At 50.4% G+C, this 20859-nt stretch overlaps 1 protein-coding gene across 1 annotated transcript; it reads left to right on the forward strand.

Moving 5' to 3' along the window:
• The first annotated feature begins 3391 nt into the window (after window positions 1-3391).
• RAB35 (RAB35, member RAS oncogene family) lies at window positions 3392-19644 on the forward strand. The gene is made up of 6 exons (XM_036742224.1): window positions 3392-3656; window positions 9458-9508; window positions 10118-10241; window positions 15943-16067; window positions 16145-16269; window positions 17191-19644. The coding sequence occupies exons 1-6, from the start codon at window positions 3605-3607 to the stop codon at window positions 17317-17319; spliced, it is 606 nt and encodes a 201-aa protein (XP_036598119.1). The 5' UTR covers window positions 3392-3604; the 3' UTR covers window positions 17320-19644.
• The last annotated feature ends 1215 nt before the right edge of the window (window positions 19645-20859 follow it).

Genomic DNA, 20859 nt, shown 5'->3' on the forward strand with positions numbered 1-20859 from the left:
AGCAGGTCTTATCAAGCTAGAGAAGCTTCTTATGTGTACCTGATGGTTGTTGCCTGAAAGTTAGCTCAGCTGACCCTGGGGAGACTCATCAGGTGGAGTCAGGGTCCTGAAAGGTTGGCTACTAAAGTGTAGAGTGATTGCAATCCATATTAGTGGACTGAGTACCCATACTGTTTAAATTCTATATAAAACCTAGATCCTTTAGGTTATCAAAAATCTAGTCACCTGGCATTAAAGAACTAGAGCTAGAAAGGACCTCTGAGGTTATTTTACAGATGAAGAAACTTCCAGGAGGTGAAGGGATTTGCTTTTCATGTTTCTATGGAGTGAGTAGCAAAGCCAAGACTGAGGCCAGGTTCTGATTCCAAATCCACTGTTCTTTATACTGTACACCTTCTCAGATAACAGTGACTCGTGTTTCTATCCCACTTGGAAGATGTAAACTTCCTCATAACCCAGAGAAAGCAGGACAAGTATAATTATTTTAAATAGTCTTTTATTGATATCTTTTGTTTTTACATCATCTAGATTTCCCTATATTTTCTCCTCCTTCCCAGAGAGCCATCCATTAAAGAATTGAAAAAAAAAGTAAAAAAAAACCCACAGCAAACAAATAAATGCATAAAAGCTCATGGTACTCTATTTAATATTCCAAACCTACAGGCACTTCCCCCTCCTACCCCCATCCAGCAAAAGAGCAGGAGGAGGCATCTTGTCATAGCTCCTCTTTTGGGCTGAGCTGCTTCTTTATACTTCAGTAACATTCGTTTCTGTTTTGTGGTTATCATTTTTATTTACATTGTAGTCATTGTAGTCGTTGTATATTGCTTTCCTTGGCTCTGGTTACTTCAGTCTGCATCAGTTTATGTAAATCTTTTCACGCTTTTTATTCATCACGCAATGGATGTCTACTTTGTTTCCAATTCTTTGCTACCCCTAAAAGTGTTACTATTTTGGTGTATATGAAATAGGAAGTCTTTTTTTTTGTTTTAACAGCCTCTGAGGTAAATGTCTAACAGGCAAATATTTCTGTATCAAAACACAGAGTCACTTTATTTGCACAATTTCAAATTCCTCTTCAGAAGGGTTGTGCTAATTCATAGCTCCATCAACAATGGAATATTACTCATCTTTCCATAAATCTTCCAATATTGACAATACCCATCTTTGTAGGCCAAGTATTACTTCCATCTTAGAGATGAGGAAAATACGGCCCAGAGAAGAGGGATGTTAGAGCAATCAAAAAGTCTAATAACCTGCCTTAGGAGGTAGGGGCTTTCAAGCAGATTTTGAAGTTTGAGGCAGCTGGTAACCTAGTAAATAGAGTACTGGGGGTGGAATCAGGAAGACCTGAGTTCAAATTCTGCCTAGACTTACTAGCTGTGTGACCCTGGACAAGTCATTCAACCAGTTTGCCTCAGTTTCCTCATTTGTAAAATGGTATTATTTACTTCAGAGTGGCAAAGTCTTTTATAAACTTTATGGGGCCTCACACATGCATAGTAACTCCCAAGGTTTTGTGAGTATCAAATGAGATATTTGTAAAGCGCTTAGCATTGTGCCATATATAGTAGGCACTATATAAATGCCAGCTTTTATTATTAGGATGAGAATTGTGCCAACTTTTTTTTTTATCAATCAACATTTATTAAGCAGGCAGTGTACTAAATGGTGCTAAGACAAAGACAGAAAATAATCTCTATTCTCAAGGTGCTTCTATGCTATCGGAGGAGACCGTCTCATCTATCTCCGTAGTCACACACACATACATGTAGTCACATGTCGTATATGCATGTCCATGTAAAAAAGAGACTAAATAAAACGTTACTAAGGGAGGGAGGGAGGGCACTAGCAGTGGGGGCTCAGGAAAGGCCTCCTGCAGCAGGCAGGACTGCATGTCCATCTTCTGGCCAGGATCGATGGAAGAGATGCTATGAGAGAGCAGGAGAGGCCAGTGGGGCCAGAGCACAGCACAGGGAGAGGGAGGTTGGATGGTAACAACCCTGAAGCTGGTGGTCTGCCCAGAGTCCCACTGGCAGCACATGGCCGGCCTGGAATTCACTGTTTTAGCCCATTTTCTCCCATTCTGAACTAAAATTCCACCTCCCGAAGGGAGCCTCCCCTCGGATAATGACTTCCTAACGATCTGGTCCATAGCTCCCTTTTTACGTGGTTCGTTAGACTGTAAGCTCCTTGAGGGCAGGGGCCGGCTTTGGCCTCTTTTTCTGGGTAATTAACAATCATTTTATTAATTATATTAATTAAAGCAAATAATAAAAGAAGCCAGTGGCACTCTAATAAGCCAAAGACCTGTCTTTGGCCTTTTTTTCTGGGTAATTAATAATTTTATTCATTATGGCAGCAAATGATAGAAGAAGCCGGTGGCAACAATAAGCCAAAGTTCCCTCTTTGGCCTCTTTTTTTCCTGGGTAATTGATAATTAATAATTATGGTAGCAAATAATTAGTACAAGAAGTTAGTGGCAAGAATAAGCCAAAGGCCCGTCTCCGGCCCCTGCACCAGCGCTTGCCGCCGCCAACCCTAAGTGCTCGGGGTCCTGCGGCACCTGAGGTTGACAAAGCGCTTACCAAAGCACCGCATAGAGGAGAGAGGAAAGGAAGTGGAGCCCGAAGGCCTGGGTTCGAATCCTCCTCGATCCACAGACGAGAGGGTCCTTGGAGGCCCAGGGAAGGAGGCGCCTTGGCCACGGGCACCCGAGTCTGCCTGACTCCAGCTTCAGCGGCCTCTCGGAGCCTCAGTCTCCTCCTCTGCAAAGTGGGGATAACTGCGGCACCTACCTCACGGGGTGGCCGGGACGCTCCAGTGAGAACAGGTGGGTGAGCTGCTACAGAAATGCCCGCTATCAGGACACGAAGAGGCGGAGGTAACAGCGCGGCAGTCGCTTCGGAACCCCCGGCCCTCCCAGCCCTGGGGCGACCAAGTCCCCTCAGCCCGAGGCGGCTACGAGCACTGGGGTAGAAAGGGCAGCGCGCGAAAGCCCGCCTCCTCGGCACGCCTGCGCACTGCGCGAGGTTTCCCCCCCCCCCCCATCACGCGTGCGCAGTAACGGAGCAGTCCGTCCTAGAGGCGGTGGCTGCGGCTGCGGCTGCGCAAAGTCCGACGCAGGGAGTAAGAGGAGAGGTGGAGGCGGGGCGGCGGCGGCCGCGGCCGCGGCGGCGGCGTCCGTTCGCCCAGAGCCGGACGGACCGAGACGGGAGGGTGGGGTGGGGAAGAAAGCAAGCGCGTGCGCAAAAGCGGCTGAGGGCGGGGCTGTGCCTGGGGCGCGTGCGCAGAAGCTGGCGAGGGCGGGGCAGTGGCTGGGGCGCATGCGCAGTGGCAGCGGACGGGGCGGGGCGGGAAGCCGGGAGCCTAGGAGGGAGGGCGTGGGGGCGGGGGGGGGCGAGGGGCGGAGGGAGGCGTTTCTGTCAGTTCCGGCTGTTTGTTCGGGAAGTGGATCCGCCGGGGCCCGGAGCTGCCGCGGATCGCCAGGCCAGCCCGCCCGCCCGCCGCTCGCCGCCCGCCCCCGCCCTGCGGCTCTCCCTCCCTTCCTCCCTCCCTCCTCTCCGGCCCGCCCGGCCTGTCCCGGCCCGGCCCGCCGCCCGCCATGGCCCGGGACTACGACCACCTCTTCAAGCTGCTCATCATCGGCGACAGCGGTGAGCGAGGGGCCCAGGGCGGCGGCCGGGCCCGGACCCCTGGGCGGGAGGGAGGGCGGCGCCGGGGGGAGGGGGCGCTCAAGTGAGGGGCGCGCGGCCGCGCTGGGCAGGGGGCGCCGAGGCCTGTGACCCCGCCCGGAGGGGAGAGCCGAGGCCATGGGAACCCGTGACCCCGGCCCGGGCTGGGAGGCGGGTCGTGATTCTAGCCCGGGGGGGTCCCCAGATGACCCCAGCTTGGGGAGGGGGTCGTGGAGGCCCGTGGTCTTCTTTGGGGATGTGGCTGGGAGGTCCGTGACCTCCTTCCAGAGAGGAGGGTGGAAGAGGGACAGGGGTCGTTGGGGTGGTGACCCCCGACCAGAAAGGGAGGCTGCGGGCAGTGATTCGGTAATGGGGCGCGGTGAGGACCGTGAAGATCGGGCACATTCAGCTTTGCGGGAGGAGGGGGTGTGTGCGTCCATTGGGGGTTAAGTGTGGGCGCCGTGGATGGTCAGGGGAGGGAAGGAGAGCCCTCGGGGGGAGGGGGAGGCCCTTTGGGTTAGGGAAAAGGAAAGCGGGGTGCCTGGCGGGCTGGAGTTCGACTGGGGTTTCTGCCCCGACTTGTGACCTTGCTTAAGTCACTTTTCCTACGCCCTTCCCTCTCGCCCCCTGAGAAGGAAGCAGGTTTAATTCCTTCTTGCTCCCCTTGACCGAGGGGAGGTGGGCTGAGGACCACACACTAAGTATGAAGGATCATAGACTCTCCAAAAGGACGGAACAGGCCATTTAGTCAAATAACCGAGAAAGAAACTGAGGCTGGGAGGAGTGATTTTCCCCAGTTTACGAGTGAGGAGGCCAGGAATTGAACCCAGGCCCTGGATTCCAAATCTAGCCCACTTTCCAGTGCAGTTCTGCAGGAATCGAGCCATGTTAAAAGGTTTACATTTTCACGGTGCAGGTTCCTTCAGTGGCTGCAAAGGGGCCCTCAGTGTGGTTGGGATGGTTAGGATGAGTTGTGTTGGGAGCCCAAGGGTGAAAAGGTTTATGGGGTGACAGGGGTCAGAAAGGCAGAGGCAGAGTAGGTTTATGGTGAGGAGCGAAGTGTAGCAGGTGTTATAGGATTCTAGGATGAACGGGGAGGAGGTTTGGGAGCATGGCAGCTTTGGGCTATGGTCAGGGCTGGGAGTGGAAGAGTCTGTCATGTGATTAGTGGCAGAGGCCAGGTTGAAAGTGGAGCATATTGGGGGATATAAAAAGCTTATGTTGGGGATGGTGCTGGGAGCACGAAAGGATTTAATAAAATTGGTTCTAGACAAAGGCAGTGGGGGGACAAGGCAGTAAGTTTGTTATGGGGAATGAGCCAGGAAAGCAATTGTACTTGGTTGTTGCAACGGATATGGGCTAGTGTGGTTAGGACAGGTCAAACTGTGGTGAGCTTTTCTGGGTTCATTTGGAAGGTGAAAGGCAAGATCTCTCAGAGGTTTAGGGGTTTAGAAAGATAGAGGCTGCTGGGGCTGAGGAATGGATGGATTAGAGTTACTTCTTACCCTTTCCTCAGTTTCTCTTTTTTCCTTCTTGAGTAGAATATACTTTCTTTTGAAAATAAATGACTTTTAGAATTTATTTGTACACTCAGTGCACCATAATGCCTTTTCAGGGGTTATGTTTTAGCTCCAGATGGGGCAAAGGGAAGGGGGGGGCACGGAGGGAGAGCTCTATGACTGAAGGTTATTTCTCTTCCCAAAGAATTAGTGAACTTAGTTATTGTGGTTATGGGCCTTGTTCCTCAGAAAGACATCTGGATTGAGGGTGGGAAGGCTTGTACTTTGAGATCTTAAAATGAAAAGCTGACTCCTAAGTCTGATTTTTTTCCCCCTTTAAAGCCCAGGAGATAGTTTTGGCCTCGTTTCCCATAGTACTTGTTAACGTTGTGTACAGTGTGGGGTAGGCCTCTTAGGTCATGATTTGTGTAGTCCAGTTCATACACTCAGGCTGTGAACATTTTGTTGTCTAAGGTGTGTGGAAATGGAAGTAAGAGAAGGTCTGGTCTGGCTTTGTGTTTGGTGAGTGGCAGCCCATTGGGCTTCTGATGTTCCTAAGTGCTGAGTATGTTTGGGAGGAGAGTGTGACTTCACACATTGTTCTGGTCTGAGACGACCAGAATTGTCTGGAGAGTTGAGGCTGGGGGGCATTATGTGACCAGGGAGCTTATTCCCTCCACAGAGACTTGAGCACTTCGTGCCTAAAGAGCTGTACTTCTCCTTTGAGGCTGTCTTAGTTTAGACTGAATTAAGAATGCTACATTTGGGATTTACCAGGGCATGGTGGCCACTGACCACTCCCATCCTTCAATTTGCAGCGTAGATTAACTGCTCAAACCACAGGGAAGCATCAGCTGCCAAGATGTGTAGTCTCAGAAGCCTGCACTGCTAATGTCAGATGGGAGGGCTATGGCCAGTTGGTTTCACACCGACAGTTGTTGACCTTTTATTTTCTCTGTGGCTAAGGTAAATTGGTACCCTCACTTCCTTCCTTGGGCTGGGAGCTGTTGGATAAATGGTGTTTACGGACACTCTCAGTGAGGCCTTCCTCTGAGGGGTTCAGGAGGAGCTCTTTCTCTCCCGCTGGAGCGCTTTCCTTCCTAATAGGGTCTCCAGTATGGTATCAGGAGTAACAATTAACTCCAGTGGCCTTAGGTTTTGCTCTCCTTGTGGCCTCTGCTCCATCATAGGAAATAAGAGAGCTTGGGATCTGGCCATAGTACTGGGATTTTTTGTCAGACAGACCATCCTGGCTTCTGCTGAATGAGCTAGCTAGAGGCTGTGGGAGAGGGGAGGAAGCTAACAAGACAGCTGGGCCTTCAGCAGAGCCTATTGGGAAGACCCAGCCCAGGAGCCTTGTGCCGACTGCTCACAGCAGGAAGCCTCACAGTGACTGGGAGGATCTGAGATTTCAATGAGGAAGTGACAAAGCTCTAGGGTTCAGGTACTCTGGGCGTAGCATTTGAGAGTCTGTTCTTTTCTTCCCTGATTATGCTGACTAGTGTTTTCCATAAAATAAACCCCTTTGGGATACCAGGTCGGTTTGATATTAGTCAGTTAAAGAAATACCTGGAAGGAATCTTTAAGGTGTCCTGAGAAATGCCCGAATGAATGAATGAAATAGCATTGATTAATCTCTGTGCTGGGCACTAGGGATAGAGGTGCAAAAGCAAAGAGAGGAGCCTCCATCTTAATGGGGAGATGACACACTGTGTGGAGGGGGGCCTAGGAGGGCCACTTTGGTCCTCACATTGCAGGAATGCTGAGTGGGGATGAAGGGCAGGAGACAGACAGATGCCCTCCCTGCCCAGGAGCTCTGGCTCAATTGCTTTGATCTTGGTTCCAGAGCCGGAGGAGTTGAGGACACAGCAGTTAGGGAGATTTCTGGGAAGCAGGGAAGTGATAGCTGGTGTCTGCCTGAAATAGTGGGCCAGGTGGGGCATTTACCACCTGACAAACTGTTTTTGGGTTTCATTTGTTGAGTCTTGGAGAAGTTAATTAATCTTTGAGTTTGATAGCATTGCACATACATATTTGACATGAAGGGCCTAGTGTGACTGCTCTTAAGGGTTTTTGGTGCCCATTTTCTGGTCAGGGTCTAATTCCAGGGATTTGTTGACAGGGTTAGACTTAGAAGAATCCAGGGTACTTTTCTAAGCCTCATGGTAGGGCCATTGCCAAAGATGTTGCCTGTTGGACCAGGGTGGGGAGACTGTGGGCATGTGAACATGCCTGGGGGTACTGAGCTCAGTGAGTGTGTGAATACGCCTTTGTAGGGCTTCTTATTTGTGGTGGATGTATCGACATCATGGGCCAGTAGCTCCCCCACTGAGAATTTCCAGTAACAGTGGCAGGAATAGTAGGCTAATGTGGCATATGCAGAAGGCATGCTGGGGCTGGGAGTTGGGACCCTCAAGTGCCAATGTGACTGCCGTTCATTTGTTGTGTGGCAGTGGGGAAGCCTCGATGGGCCTCAGGTTTTTGTGGTTGTTGTTTTCCAATCAGTAAATTGAGGAGATTGGACTAGATTTGGAGTTCTGGACCTGGAATCAAGGAGACTTGAGTTCAAATCCAGCCTCAGACATTGACTAGCTATGTGACCTTGGGCAAGTCACTTAACCTCTGTCTGCCTCAGTTTCCTCATCTATAAAAATGGGATAATAAGCGCACCTCCCTCCCAGGGTTGTTAGTGCTTAGCAAAACTTGGAGCACGGTATAGGTGCTAGCTATTATTATTAGTGTTGTCTTTCAATAGAATTGATTTTCTTTGTAATTCCGATTTTATTTTATGCATTTAAAAACAGGATTCTGAGAAGGCAAAAAACACACATTTATTAAGTGGCCGCTATGTGCCAGGCACTTTACAAATGTTATCTCATTTGATCCTCACAATAACCCTGGGCTGTTGGTGCTGTTATTATCTCCAGGAAACCGAGGCAAACAGGGTTAAGTGACTTGCCCAGGGTCACAGCCAAGAAGTGTCTGAGGCTAGATTTGAACTCAGGTCTTCCTGACTCAAGGCCCAGCGCTTTAATGCGCCTATCTTCCTTTACAGGATCTGTAGGATTCAGCGGACTCATAAAAGGATCCCTGACACAGGAAGGTTAAGAACCCCCGAGCTAGAGGTTCTCTGAGGTCTCTTCTAGCTCGAGGCCGCAGATTCTCCACCCCTGCATCTAGATTGTGTGGTTTTGAACTTTTGACAGCTCACGGAGGGCTATGAATTCTATCCCCCAAAGTCCTAGGTCTGCAGTGGATAGAGCACCTGCCTCAAATCTCTTCACCTCCCTAAGCCAACAGTTTCTTTATCTGTCAAATGGAGTAATGCTAAGAGCTTCTGCCTCATGGGTTTGTTTTGAGGCCCAAATTAAATAACACGCAAAACATTTTGTAACTGTGAAAGGGAAACATAAATAACACGTGCTAGTCGTTGTCGTAGTAGTAGTAGTACTGCTACTACTACTAAATATTGTTTGATTGCCTTGACCCCCTTCCCTAGAGCCATCTCTGGCTTCTTGCGTCCTTTGGGCTGCTGCAGGAGGCTCCTAAGTGCTGGGACCTGGATCCTACCCCCCTGAGATGATTCTTAGAGTGAAGAGAGAGTTTTCTTTCTCTTCACCTTCTTGACTTCACTCTTAGCTAGTGCTTCGGGAAATTGAATCAGCCAGTGGGTGTTTCAGGGACCGGGGGAAGGCAGGTGATTGAATGGGATTGGGTTACTCTAATGTGCTAGTTGGGTACCTTTATAATCATTGTAAATTAGTACCGATTAATAAAAAGAGGCAGCCTGGCTCATGTGGTGCTGGTCTTTGAGTCAGGAAGAGCTGGCCTTAGGCCTAGCAGTGAAAAGTCATAGGGATGAAGACCCGACTTACATAGCTTTGTGATTGTGGATTAGTCATTGAACCTTGGGCTTCTCCCTAAGATCTCTCTCCTAAGGACATGCTGGATGTTCTGAGGAAATCATGGACCCTTGATCTATTGACATGGAGTTGACATTTCTCTAGTCTGGTATGGTTCACGGTGCCTGCCCTGAGAGGGAGATGGTATGGATTATTATGTCTCTTTTACAGGAGAGATTAAAAGAGACATTTAGGATTCAGGTCCAGGGCCCCTGATTCTGAGTCAGACCCTCACAGCGCTCCCTACTCCCCACCCCCCTTTAAAATAGAATGAACCTTCTGGTCACTCCAGCAGGAAGAGCCTCAGCTTTGGGAGGAAGTCATACCATGACCTGTCCTCTTGGTGGCCTGTGAATCCTTAGTATTTTTTCTTCTTTTGCAGGCGTGGGTAAGAGCAGCTTGCTGTTACGATTTGCAGACAACACTTTCTCAGGTGAGCAATGCCAGGGAGCCTGCCGGGCTCTTTTTCTTCTGAATTTCCTTTTCCTAGAAACCAAGGACATTGGCCTCTCAGTCTGTTCTAGACTTTTACCCGAGGAGGAAAAGGGAAAGGGAGAAGGGGGCAGGAGGAAGGAGTTGGGCGGGGAGGAGCTTGTGATGGTAGCAGAGCATGAACCTTCCCCAGACCAAGGCACCCCCAAGAGTGACCGCTGTAAAAGCCTTCATTGGCAGTGGTGGCTTGGTTTGCATCAATAATTCTACTTGGGTACCTTTATAATCATTATAAATTAGGACTGATTAATAAAAAGAAACAGCCTGGCTAAGATGTGATTGTCCTTGGAAAGATGGGGAAGCCCCGAGGGGGGAAGATGGTTTGACTGGTGTGTCATTGCTTCTGGGCTTGGGAGAGGTTGTTGACCTCTGTCTTCTGGCTCCAGCTGTGTCCTTGACTTCTGCTGGTCCTACAGCTGGATGAGCCAGAGCTTGGTGAACCCTGGGAAAGGAGAGTCCAGCTCAGTCCATGAGAGGTCAACAGCTTCCCTAGGACGCTAGGGCCTGTTCTCAGCTGTAGGAGCCTCCGTAATGTGGTCTTTTCATACAGGCAGCTACATTACCACAATTGGGGTGGATTTCAAAATCCGGACTGTGGAGATCAATGGGGAAAAGGTCAAACTACAGATCTGGGACACAGCTGGGCAAGAACGCTTCCGCACCATCACCTCCACGTAAGTCTGGTGGGCATGGGCTGTGCATGGCTCTCTGGGTTCTGGAGGCCCAGGGCAAGCTGCCACGTCCCCTTCCTCTCCTTGACTACCGGCCATTCACACCCCATCTGGACGGTGTCAAAGTGTGTCTCAGTGTCTGAAGTGGGCAGGGAACAATAGTGAGAGTCTGTCTTGTGGGGAGAAGGTAAGCTTGGCTCGAGGCAGAGTTGTTTGGCAGTTGTTGTCCTCAAGAGTTTTTCCAGTTTCTGAAGCTCCACACCCTGACCATCCACCATTGGAGGAGAAGCTTACTGTAGCACTGTTGGGAGAGGCTAGGAAATGATTCCTGTCTGGCCATCCCACATGCAGTAACCCTGGGGCTCCCCAGCGTCTCTTTCAGCTTTTATTGCTTGTCTGAGTGGCCACGTTCTTAGCTGGGAGTCCCCGTAAATGTTTCTTCATTAGGACGCTGCTCCTTTTCCTGAGGCTTCATGATATTTGTATTGTTTGCTCAGAGCCATTTGTCCAGGGAGCCGAAGCTTCTCCAGGGTTGTCCAGGCCTGACTTCACTCTCATCTGGGAGCCACCTCAGACAGGAAGTGGTTTGGGGCAGCAGGGGCGGAGCGATCTCTCAGAGCTCTTCAGCTGGGCTGTCAGGCGACTTACTGCCACTGAGCTGTCCTCAAATAGCATCTTCCCTGTTCTCAGCTGCAAATAAGGGGGGAAATCCAGCCTGATTCCCACATAGTAGGATGTATGGGGGATTTGTGCTTCTTAGGATGTTTAAGTAGGTTCCAGGACAGTGACTGCTTTTCCCTCACAGCTCCTCGATTGGGAATACTTAGGCTTAGGTCCTCTTTCTCTAAATCTCTTCTAATATCATTGCTCCTCGTGTGGCCACCCAGAAACCAGGCTTCCTGCCCTTCGTATGTGTGCACTCAGAGGCCTGGGGGCTCGGCTGGGGGGTGGTAGATGAAGCGTAATAAGAAGCTAAGCATGGATGTTGACTGGGCTGTCGGCATGGCTTACCTGTGTGTGCGGAGTGCAGCCTACTTGTGACTTGGAGTGGAACTTGTCATTGAAGTCACTGGCATCAAAGGCTGCTGCCATTTGGGCAAAATGCCCTGAAGTTGCTTCCTCTGATCACATTGGGTATGCAGCTGTGTTTGAGGGTTTCTCTTGTTCTTAAGATGTAGCAGCTACAGGCGAGACTGTGAAGCATGCGGAATCAGAAGACCCTGGGAGTGAGCTGCATAGGAAGGGGTGTGAAGGGCAGCTCTAGGGTCTTGGGAGTAGACTGCTCGGAGGTCCAGGGCCGTCCAACGAAATCCAGGACTCCGGGATCTGCTGTCAGAGGAGCCTCAGCCGCCAGCTAGCTTCTTCACCATGTTTATATCTGGACCCCTTTGGCAGCAACCATGGGATGGGTCTTTGCTCAGAATCGTTTTTTTTTTTTTCATTCATATTTGAAGGAAATGGTAAATTTTTAGAGGTTAGTAAAAATAAAGAGATTTTTTTTTCCTCATCCAAGTTTTACTGGTGGACATCTAGGGGTCCTTTGTGGTCCTCATGCACCCCAGGTTAAAAGCTCCTGATCTGGTTTAGCTTCCTCGTTTTACAGATGGGGAGGCTGAGACTCAGAAGCTGTGGTAATCCACTGATAAGTCTAACTGCCCCTTTCATGTTTGCAAAATGCTTTTTGTCAAGAATCTCACTGATCTTCACAATGACCCTGTAAGACAAAGGCTAAAGGCATTGTTCCCTCTATATTACAGATGGGGAAGGTGAGGATCAGAGATATTCCAGAAGTCACACAGAAGGGACATGGGAAGGAACCTGGAAAGCACAGAAGGGAACTGGGGAAAATGGGCTGACATAATGCTTTGTGTGGGGTTGGGACAAACCAAACTGAATTCCGGGAAGCTGGGCCTATGATTCAAAAGAAGGCTTTGGATGAGTGGTGATGTTGGGGACTTCTGTGTCCTCTTGCTAGAGGTGGGATTTAAAGCTCAGAAAAACTCCTTAGCAGGAGGTCTCTCCTGGCTCCCCTCAGCCTTCATGAAATGTGCCTCTTTCCTTTGGTGGTGTTGGCCTGGTCTGGGAGGTGGACCAGAAAGGTACCTCCCCTTGTTCTTCCTCTTTATGTTCTCCTTGTTTTGCTGAGCTGCTGAATGGGTATTCCTGGAGGGAGTTGAGGGTTGTTGGGAAGAAGGGAAGGATGAGGCCAAAGGGAAACCCAACTGCTCACTTTTGGGGAGAAGAGAGCTTTGTGCAAATCAGCCAGCAGCCATACTATTGCCTCAGCCACTGAATTATCTGTGTCTGCTGAGGCAGAGACTGAAACTCTGTCTTTTCTCTACGCCTCTGTTTTCCAGGCCTGTTACGGGAATTCAGGCTGGCCCAGAGATGTTAGGGACTCTGCTCCAATTGCCCAGGAGACATCCCAGGAGTTGAAGTATTTTCAGAGTTCACTTTGAAAGAGAGAGAGAGAGAAAGAGAGAGAGAGAGAGATAGAGAGAGAGAGATAGAGAGAGAGAGGGAGGGAGGGAGGTGTGTGTGTGTGTGCGTTCGCGCGCACACACACAGAATCTCCAAGTGTATGCATGTGTGGGGGTGGTGTCTGGGAGATAAAAGTGGTATTCTAGGTTCTAAGAAAAGAGTCAGTTTCTCTGATTCACAGGAATTAACTAAGAAATGAAATCTTTACTAACCAAGAGGTCAGTGTACCAAGTTCTGGTATCTCATTTTTGGTGACTGGGACTTGCTGCCCCACAAGGTTAAACTCCTCATCGTGAGGTTGGCTGAATAGGCCTTGGGCCTGGTTACGCCAGGAGGTGATAAGAAGCAGGCTTCTGATTGCCCCTGTGCTCTCAGAATGCCCCATGCCTCCCTGAGATAAAAGGCCAAGGTCTTTCTTTGCCTTCATCTCTGCCCAGTTACCTCCACTGGGATTAGGTGAGCAGAAGAGCCGTCTCTCAGAAAGCTGAGCTTCTAAGATGACAGACAGCCAAGTGTCTTGGAAGAAGCTCTGTATTCTAGGAGTCGAGAGCTGGAGTTCTGTCTCTAGCTCAGGTGGGACCTCAGGCAAGTTAGTTTACCTCTCTGTGCCTCATCATCCTCATCTCTGAAATACTTTGGTTAGACTAGCCGATGCCTAAAGCACCTTTCAGATACACTGTTCCGTGATTCCCTGAGGACAGAAGCACCAGAGAGACATAGGAAGGATGAGTCACTGGGGAGAGGATGCAGGGGCCTCATGGCCTCGAGGCTGCAGGTTCCCCACCCCTGGAATAGAGTGTGAGAGTGAGGCAGTGGGGAAGATTTCCTTTTGGAGGCTAGAGACTTGGATCTTGGAGCTGGAGACTCGTCGTGACAAAGACTTTCTTGGCATTCTTCAGCAGAGAATTTTAAAACTTCATTTCTTTGAACGTTTCCTTTTCTGGTACAAGGATAGTTAAATCTGTCACGTTGGCTGAGACTTCCTAGCTCTCTTCCTCTGTTCCCAGCCTCCTGAAAGCATACCTTGCTCTTCTCCAAACTGGGTGTTTGAGTTTTGCCCCAGAAAGGGATGCGTGGGCTGGAAGGGGACAGTGAACAGGGCTGGGAATGGGCTCTGAGAGATGGGGATCCCTTAGGGACCACGTGCAAAGCCAGGTTATGAGTGAACTGATTTTCACACCAGCCCCTCCCCCCCCTTGGTGGCCCTGAGGAGAAAACCAGAGTGGACACCAGCTGAGTGACTGGAGAAAGGTGACAGCGGACCCCAGACGAAGACTACTTAGCCTCAGAGTACCGGCCTTGGCTGGGCCCATGGATGTAGCATTGTCTTGTGTTACGAGCTGATAGACAAGGCTCGAAGGAGCTCATTCATTGAGAGAATAGTTGTAAAGTGTTAGCATAGTGCCTGGCACATAGTAGGCACTTAATAAATGTTTGTTCCCTTTCCCAAGAAAAGCAGCTTCTGGGGAACCTTTTCCATGGTACCGCATCTCCTCTCTCTCTTCCCTAGTAACGAGGCAGTCTGAACTCAGGGAAGAAAAGTGGCTGGTTTGCTCAGGTTCTTGCCTCCACCAAGTGAAAGGTCTGGGGGAGTGGCCCCTTGTCAGCAGGAGGGAGGAGAGCTCTGTTGCCTTCCCAGCCTGGCTGGCTGCTGTCCCTGATAAGCCCTGGGTGCCTTCTGCTGCGGAGGAGGACTGAGGGCTGGGGGAGATGTTCTCACTGCAGCCCCAGAGCCTGGAGCTCTCAGCCTCTTTGATGAGCCTTGGGGCCAGGTTGATTGCCTGTGTGGGTGAGTGAAAACCTAATAATGGGCAGCAAAATAGACCCTTTTGAGGCTGCTAAGGGTCTTATGCCTCATTCCTTTTTTTTTTTCTTTTTTCACTTTTTAATTACATTTTTTTAAATTTAAAAAAAAAAGCTTATTTTCTCTTTTCTACTGAGATACCTCTGTCTTATCCTGCATCTCAAATCTTTCCCCTCTGCAGTCTCAGCTGGTCATTTCACACAGTTCTTAAGTCTTTCGAAGTTGTTTATTTTTACAATGTTGTTGTTATGTAACTTTTTTTAACCCTGGTTCTTCTTAGTTCAGTCTGTATCAGTCCATATAAGTCTTTCCAGATTTCTTGGAAACTGTTCCTTTTGTCATTTCTTGCAGCACAGGAATATTCCATGACATTCATGTGCCTTAATTTGTTTGGCCATTCCCCAAATGACCCTTCTCCTTTTCTTGGGGCTTTGTTGAGGGCGTAGAATTGGCCTGTAGGATTATTAAGGAGGAGGAGCAGCAGCAAGTGCCTGGATTTCTCTAAGCCTTCTGTGTTTTGGGGAATGACTGAGCGTCTCCCCAGGAAAGAGCCATTCCAACTGAGCTCTGAGAGGCATAGCCAGCTCTGGGTTGTGTGAAAACTTCAGGGGAAAGGACAATCTTCAGATCTTCACCGTAGACCTAGGATCCCTGGATTCTTTCTTTCAAACTACAGGCATGCTGTCTGGCCTGGTGGATGGAGTGTTGGACTTGGAGTCAGGAAGACCTAGGTTCAGATATTGCCTCTGAAACTTACTAGCCGTGTGTCTCTGGGCAAGTCACCTTTTTACTCATCTGTAACATGGAGATGATAATACCTGTAAGCCCCTCTTTCCCAGGACTGTTGTGAGGCTTAAGTGAACTAAAGAAGAGAAAGGATTAAATTACTCTGTAGGCTTTGGAGGAAGTATCTCTGGGCTGGGGATATTAAAGCATTTTGTCAAAGAAGGCTTGCCCCCTCCTGTATTCCGCTGGTATCTGAGCGCCTAGGAACTTGATAGCCAGCGGCTGGCAGGCCTGGGCTTCCTTCTTCCATTGTATCCATGGTTGCCCAGGAATGCTCAGCAGGCCCGTACCAGGCCAGGGAACAACAGGGAAGGAAAGCTGTTTTGAAGAGGGTTGTATGTGCTGCCGGGGAGCCCAGCCCTGCTTCTGGGAAGTTCCTGCTGTCTTAAGTCTGACCTGATATAAGATGGTTTGGGATGGAGGTTTGGCTAGAAGCGCACAAGAGCAGGCCCAGGAGGAGAGCCTCCACTGGGCTTTTCTGCAGCTAGGTGTGATGGACTTGGGGGTGACTTGCTGCCCACTCTTCCTTAGACCTTCATCCCTGTTCTCCTCTTTGAGAATGTTTCCTGCTGTCCTCTTCCTTGGTTCTAGATGTCTCAGGCAAACACTGATACAGCTCCTTCTGCCCTCCAGGTATTACCGAGGGACCCACGGGGTCATTGTGGTGTACGATGTCACCAGTGCAGAGTCCTTCGTCAATGTCAAGCGGTGGCTCCATGAAATCAACCAGAACTGTGATGATGTGTGCCGGATATTAGGTGAGGCTGAGCTGGGCGGGGGCGGCAGGGCTGGCTTCTCTCCCTGGGGACTCTTCTCACCCTGATTTGTCCTACAGTGGGGAACAAGAACGATGACCCAGAACGGAAGGTGGTGGAGACGGAAGATGCCTACAAGTTTGCTGGGCAGATGGGGATCCAGCTGTTTGAGACCAGCGCCAAAGAGAACGTTAATGTGGAAGAGGTAAAGTCCCGACTCCTTCTGAAGGGGGAATTCTGAGTCAGCCTTCAGGACTGCGAGGTCTCCCCAGGGTGCCAATTTCTGAAACACTCCCTGGGTGCCTTGATTCTAGCTTAGCACGTGGCAGTGCCCCCCAGATCTCCTTTATCCCAGCTTAGCTATCATTGGGGCTGATGTTGGACAAGGTTGCCCAATTCATTAAAATAAACCTTGCTGGCAGGCAGAGACAAGGTGAGGGGAGGCTGGTGGACCTCTTGAGCATTCCCAGGCCCTCACATGGAGGGCAGTGGTGCATTTTGCTTGGCTGTAGGGTTTGGGGAAGGTGATACAGAAGGTATTGGGTGTTGATGGTGACCCAAAATGCTAACAGTGGAGGGCGAGCCCCTTGGGGGCCTCAGCCTCCTGCAGAAATTGACTTGTAAGCCCTTTCCTCTGAAGTCTAGATGGGCTCCTTGTGGGCTTTGGGGAGATTCTGGGGAGCCATGACCATTCATCCTGTGTTCTCTCCTGGTCTCTTTTCCCAAGAATAGTGAGAAATCCAGGAGTCCACAAGTCCTCTGCTGGCCCTGGAACATTGCTCCTTCCTGTTGGACAGGGGTCCCTTTCCAAAGGGAGAAGCAAGGAGTGGGACCTTGGGGGTAGATGCTGGGGGCCTAATGGAAGAGGTGGCCAAAGAAGGGGGTCTGTGAAGTGGGACCTTGGGGGTAGATGCTGGGGGCCTAATGGAAGAGGTAGCCAAAGAAGGGGTCTGTGGATTCTCACCCACTGCACATGGGTTGGAGCTTTTGGGGCTCTCAGAATTTGGGCCTGGCTGTTACTCTGCTTCCAGCTCACAGACGGCGAGCCATTGGCCGCTGTTGTCTTTGCCTGATTTCCTTTTAAACAATATTTCATATGACCCTCTGGCCGTCCTCTCTGTTGCAGATGTTCAACTGCATCACAGAGCTGGTTCTCCGAGCAAAGAAAGAAAACTTAGCAAAGCAGCAGCAGCAGCAACAGAATGATGTGGTCAAGCTCACGAAGAACAGTAAACGGAAGAAGCGGTGCTGCTGATGTCCTGCCCGCGTTGCTGCAGAGACTGCGCTGTGGCCCCTCTGCCCGCCCGCCTACCGCCCGCCACGGGCCTGGGGGGAACGTTCTCAGTTTCGTGCCGTTATTTAAAGATGTTTTTCTCCACGTTTTCTATTGGGAGGTGCCGTGGGCACTCTTTCCTCCCCTTGGAGTGCCAAGAAGGTGTCGGATGAACCCACCCTCTCCTCCGTGCTTCCCCTCTGTCCCGGGGCCAAGGCGCCCACAGCACGGGTGCGGACGCTGCCAGCCGAGCGGACTGATTAACCCAGAGTTTGTACATAATGTATATTGCTTTAACCAGCTGCGCCATCCTTGTTTCGCTCAGGCTTTAGCCTCCTTAATGCCAATCCACCAGGACTCTCTCCTTTGTCCCTCCTGTCTCTCCTCGTTCGTGGACATAAGCAGCTCCCCGGATGTCAGGATCAGGCCCTAGGCTTCTCTCCTGCCCCCTTGGACTGGCCAGATGGGGCTGGGGACTCCTTGTTCCCTTGCTTAGGCTGCCACATCACACCCTTGTGGCTTTTTGGATTCAGCACCTCCCTATCCTGTGAGCTGGGTCTGGGATGAGATTTTTTTCTGCCAGACCCAGGCTTCTTCCTCCCCTCCCCCACCTCCAGCCCCTTCCTGGCAGCTGGGGAGCCTCGTGGCCCCAGCCAGGGCCTCTCTTTTCACCCCATTCTCTCGCTTCTCTCTGTGAACTTGAGTCCTGTCCTTTGGCCAATGGATATTACTTTTTGCCTCCTGGCCACCTCCTCCTCGGTTCTCAGAACTGCAGGCACAGGAGTGTCTAGGCTCTTAAGTTTGTACCAAAATGTTTAGATTGCAGCAGAAAGCCAGGGGTGAATGTGTGTGTGTTGGTCGGGATTGTGGGGGGGGGGGCAAGGGTTACAGGTTTTTTATAAAGAAAACGAAGCCAAATCAAATCATTTGAAAAAATCCCTTGGCCCTGTCCCTTGGAACCTCAGGGGAGCAACGGCAGCAGTGGAGGCAGTGCCCCACCCCTCTGGTGGCCCCAGGGTTGGAAGGACTGAAACAAGTTAGAAATACTGAGGCCTGGGTTCTTCGTGCTCTAGAACAACCTTCTGGACTGTTTGTCTACAGGGCAGGGATGGAACGGGTTTCAGATCCTCAGTTTCTCCAGTGGTCTGTGGCTATGGGGAGCTTGAGGAGGGGATGTGGGGCTGCTGGCCCTGGGGAGAGGACTCTCTTCAGTTGGGTGACTGGTTCAGATGAGATCATTGACAGCCCAGTTCTTGGTCCAAAGGAGAGTGGGGCCAGGCAGCACTGACAGCTTCTAGGGGATGGGAGGAAGGGGCGCTGGGGCAGAGATGGGGGCTGCTGAGCAGAACTAGCATAGTCCCATGGGCCCCTGGGCCCCTGGCCAAGGTCCTCAGCACTTGAATCCCATACCTCCTTAACACCCCCCTAAAAAGGATCACGTAACATGGGAGTAATTTATGTTTGCTGCAACTTACTTTAATAGATTTTTTTTTCCTAAATGATTTCCATGCAGAGTTTTGATTGGACAATCACGTCACGGATCAGTCACTGCAGATTTTCCATGTAAACACTGTTGGGCGGGTTTTTAATCAATAAAAACTGGGGATGTCGTCTACCAGTCTCCTTGTCCCAGAACTGCCATAAGCTTTTGCTTCTCTCTGGGCCTTTGCTTCGGGGCAGTGGAGGGGGAGGAACTGGGTTGGGACTTGGGTGGGGATGGGAAGTAGGCTAATTAGGGAAAGTGCTCTGGAAGTTGAAGTAGAGGGTGGCGGGAGTACCCCAGTACCAGGCAGCCATCCCACCTTCTCCCTGCTCATCCTCGCCGGGGGGTGACTTTTGGGTGGGAGCTGGTTTGCTGCTGCTTAGGGCTGTGCTGGAGATGGGGCTGTAGGTGCCCCAAGGGATGCCCAGGAGTCCCAGAATCCTGCTCTATCCCAAGTACTGGATTTTATTGATTCCTCTGATGTGAAAGTTAATCAGTATCTGTGATTTGAAACTGAACCAGCTGAGGAGGTGAGGGCCCTGCCCGAGAGAGTAGAGAGCCTTCCCACGCCTCGGTGGTGGGGTGTGTTCTGGTGGAGGGGCCAGCTCTGACTGGGGCAGTTAGGCCACACGGACAGGGAGGGACTGGGTGGGAAGGGGAGGGGGGGTATGGGGAGGGGCTGCAGCCCTAGGAGATGCAATGTGAAATTTCCTGTCAAACAATGGAACGTTTCAGTGGTCTGCTAGGATTATTTCTGTATTGAAAGTTTCTAATTATGCTTTTTAAAAAAAATACTAAAAATAAAGGTTACAAGCTGCCAAATCCTTCCAGGGTCTGTTTCCTCTACTCCAGCTGTGCTCTGGGCCGGACCTGGCCCCTTCCCATCCCATTGTATACATACCCAGCCCTTGTTTGTTCTCTGCGGCAGGGAATGAATGGTCTTGAACTGTTGGCTGGTGCAGGTGCGGAGGCCTCCCACTCTGGGAACTGCTTGCTAGAAGTCAACTCTGTCCATTGAAGGCTGGGGCTGGGCATCACTTCCCCTCAGGTCAGAGGAATCGGCTGGGAGATCTCTGGTGAGATGCAGGGGTGCCATTCACTGAGAAAGACTGGGGAGAGCCAAGAGCCTTTGTGCGAAGTATTTTTGCTGTAGGGACTTGGCTCCAGGGCTGTGGGCCCAGGAGCTGATTTTTCCCATCTTGCTCATTAGGGGATGCTCTAAGCCCGGGTTTAGCCTCCCAGCTGGCCAGGAAGAGTGTGTTCATATTGGCTGTGATCCAGTGATGACTCCCTCTCTCAACTGCACCCCAAGGCAGCAGTCACCGATGGCAGGACACTCTGGGAGGGAGGGCCTGCATACTGGTGTAATTTGTCAGAAGGGGGTCCCCCCTCACATTACACTCGTCTTTCTCTGTTTTCATTGCTGATTTACATAGTAAAAAGAGTTGGAAGACCAGGGTTGAAATATGCTAAACATGCTACTGTGCCTCAGTTTCCTCGTCTGTAAAATGAGAGGGTTGGAGTAGTCGGCTTCAGCAGTTCATTCTCTCTCATGGAGGCCTGTTCTGCGCCGATCTCGGGCCTCCGTCTTCAGCCTTGTGACTCAGTGGATGTGGGATGGAGTATCTGTGCACTCACCAGGTGATTGTGAAGGAGTGATTTGGAGCCCAAAGTCCAGAATAACCACGACCAATGCAGCTTTGTAGAAATTAATTTTATTCTGATTTGGACTATTTACAAAAGTTGTGGATCATTTTTTTTCTAAAAATATGCCTTTATAGATTTATATATATAATATGTATATTATAAAATCCATACATGTATTTACATGATTGCTACATACAAAAATTCCAGCCCTGTGGTATGTACACATCTATAGATACGTTCTTTCTACTAGTCCCTGCTGTGCTTTTCCCCCCCATAGAAGCTCTAGGGAGACCGAATTCTATAGCAGCTTGCAGACCTTTGGCCTAAACCTCTTTGAATGCAGGCTTGGGTCTGCGCACCACAGGGAGCAGAAGCAGCAGGTCAGATGGGGT

This window comes from Trichosurus vulpecula, chromosome 1, assembly GCF_011100635.1.
Source record: "Trichosurus vulpecula isolate mTriVul1 chromosome 1, mTriVul1.pri, whole genome shotgun sequence".
Lineage (NCBI taxonomy): Eukaryota > Metazoa > Chordata > Mammalia > Diprotodontia > Phalangeridae > Trichosurus > Trichosurus vulpecula.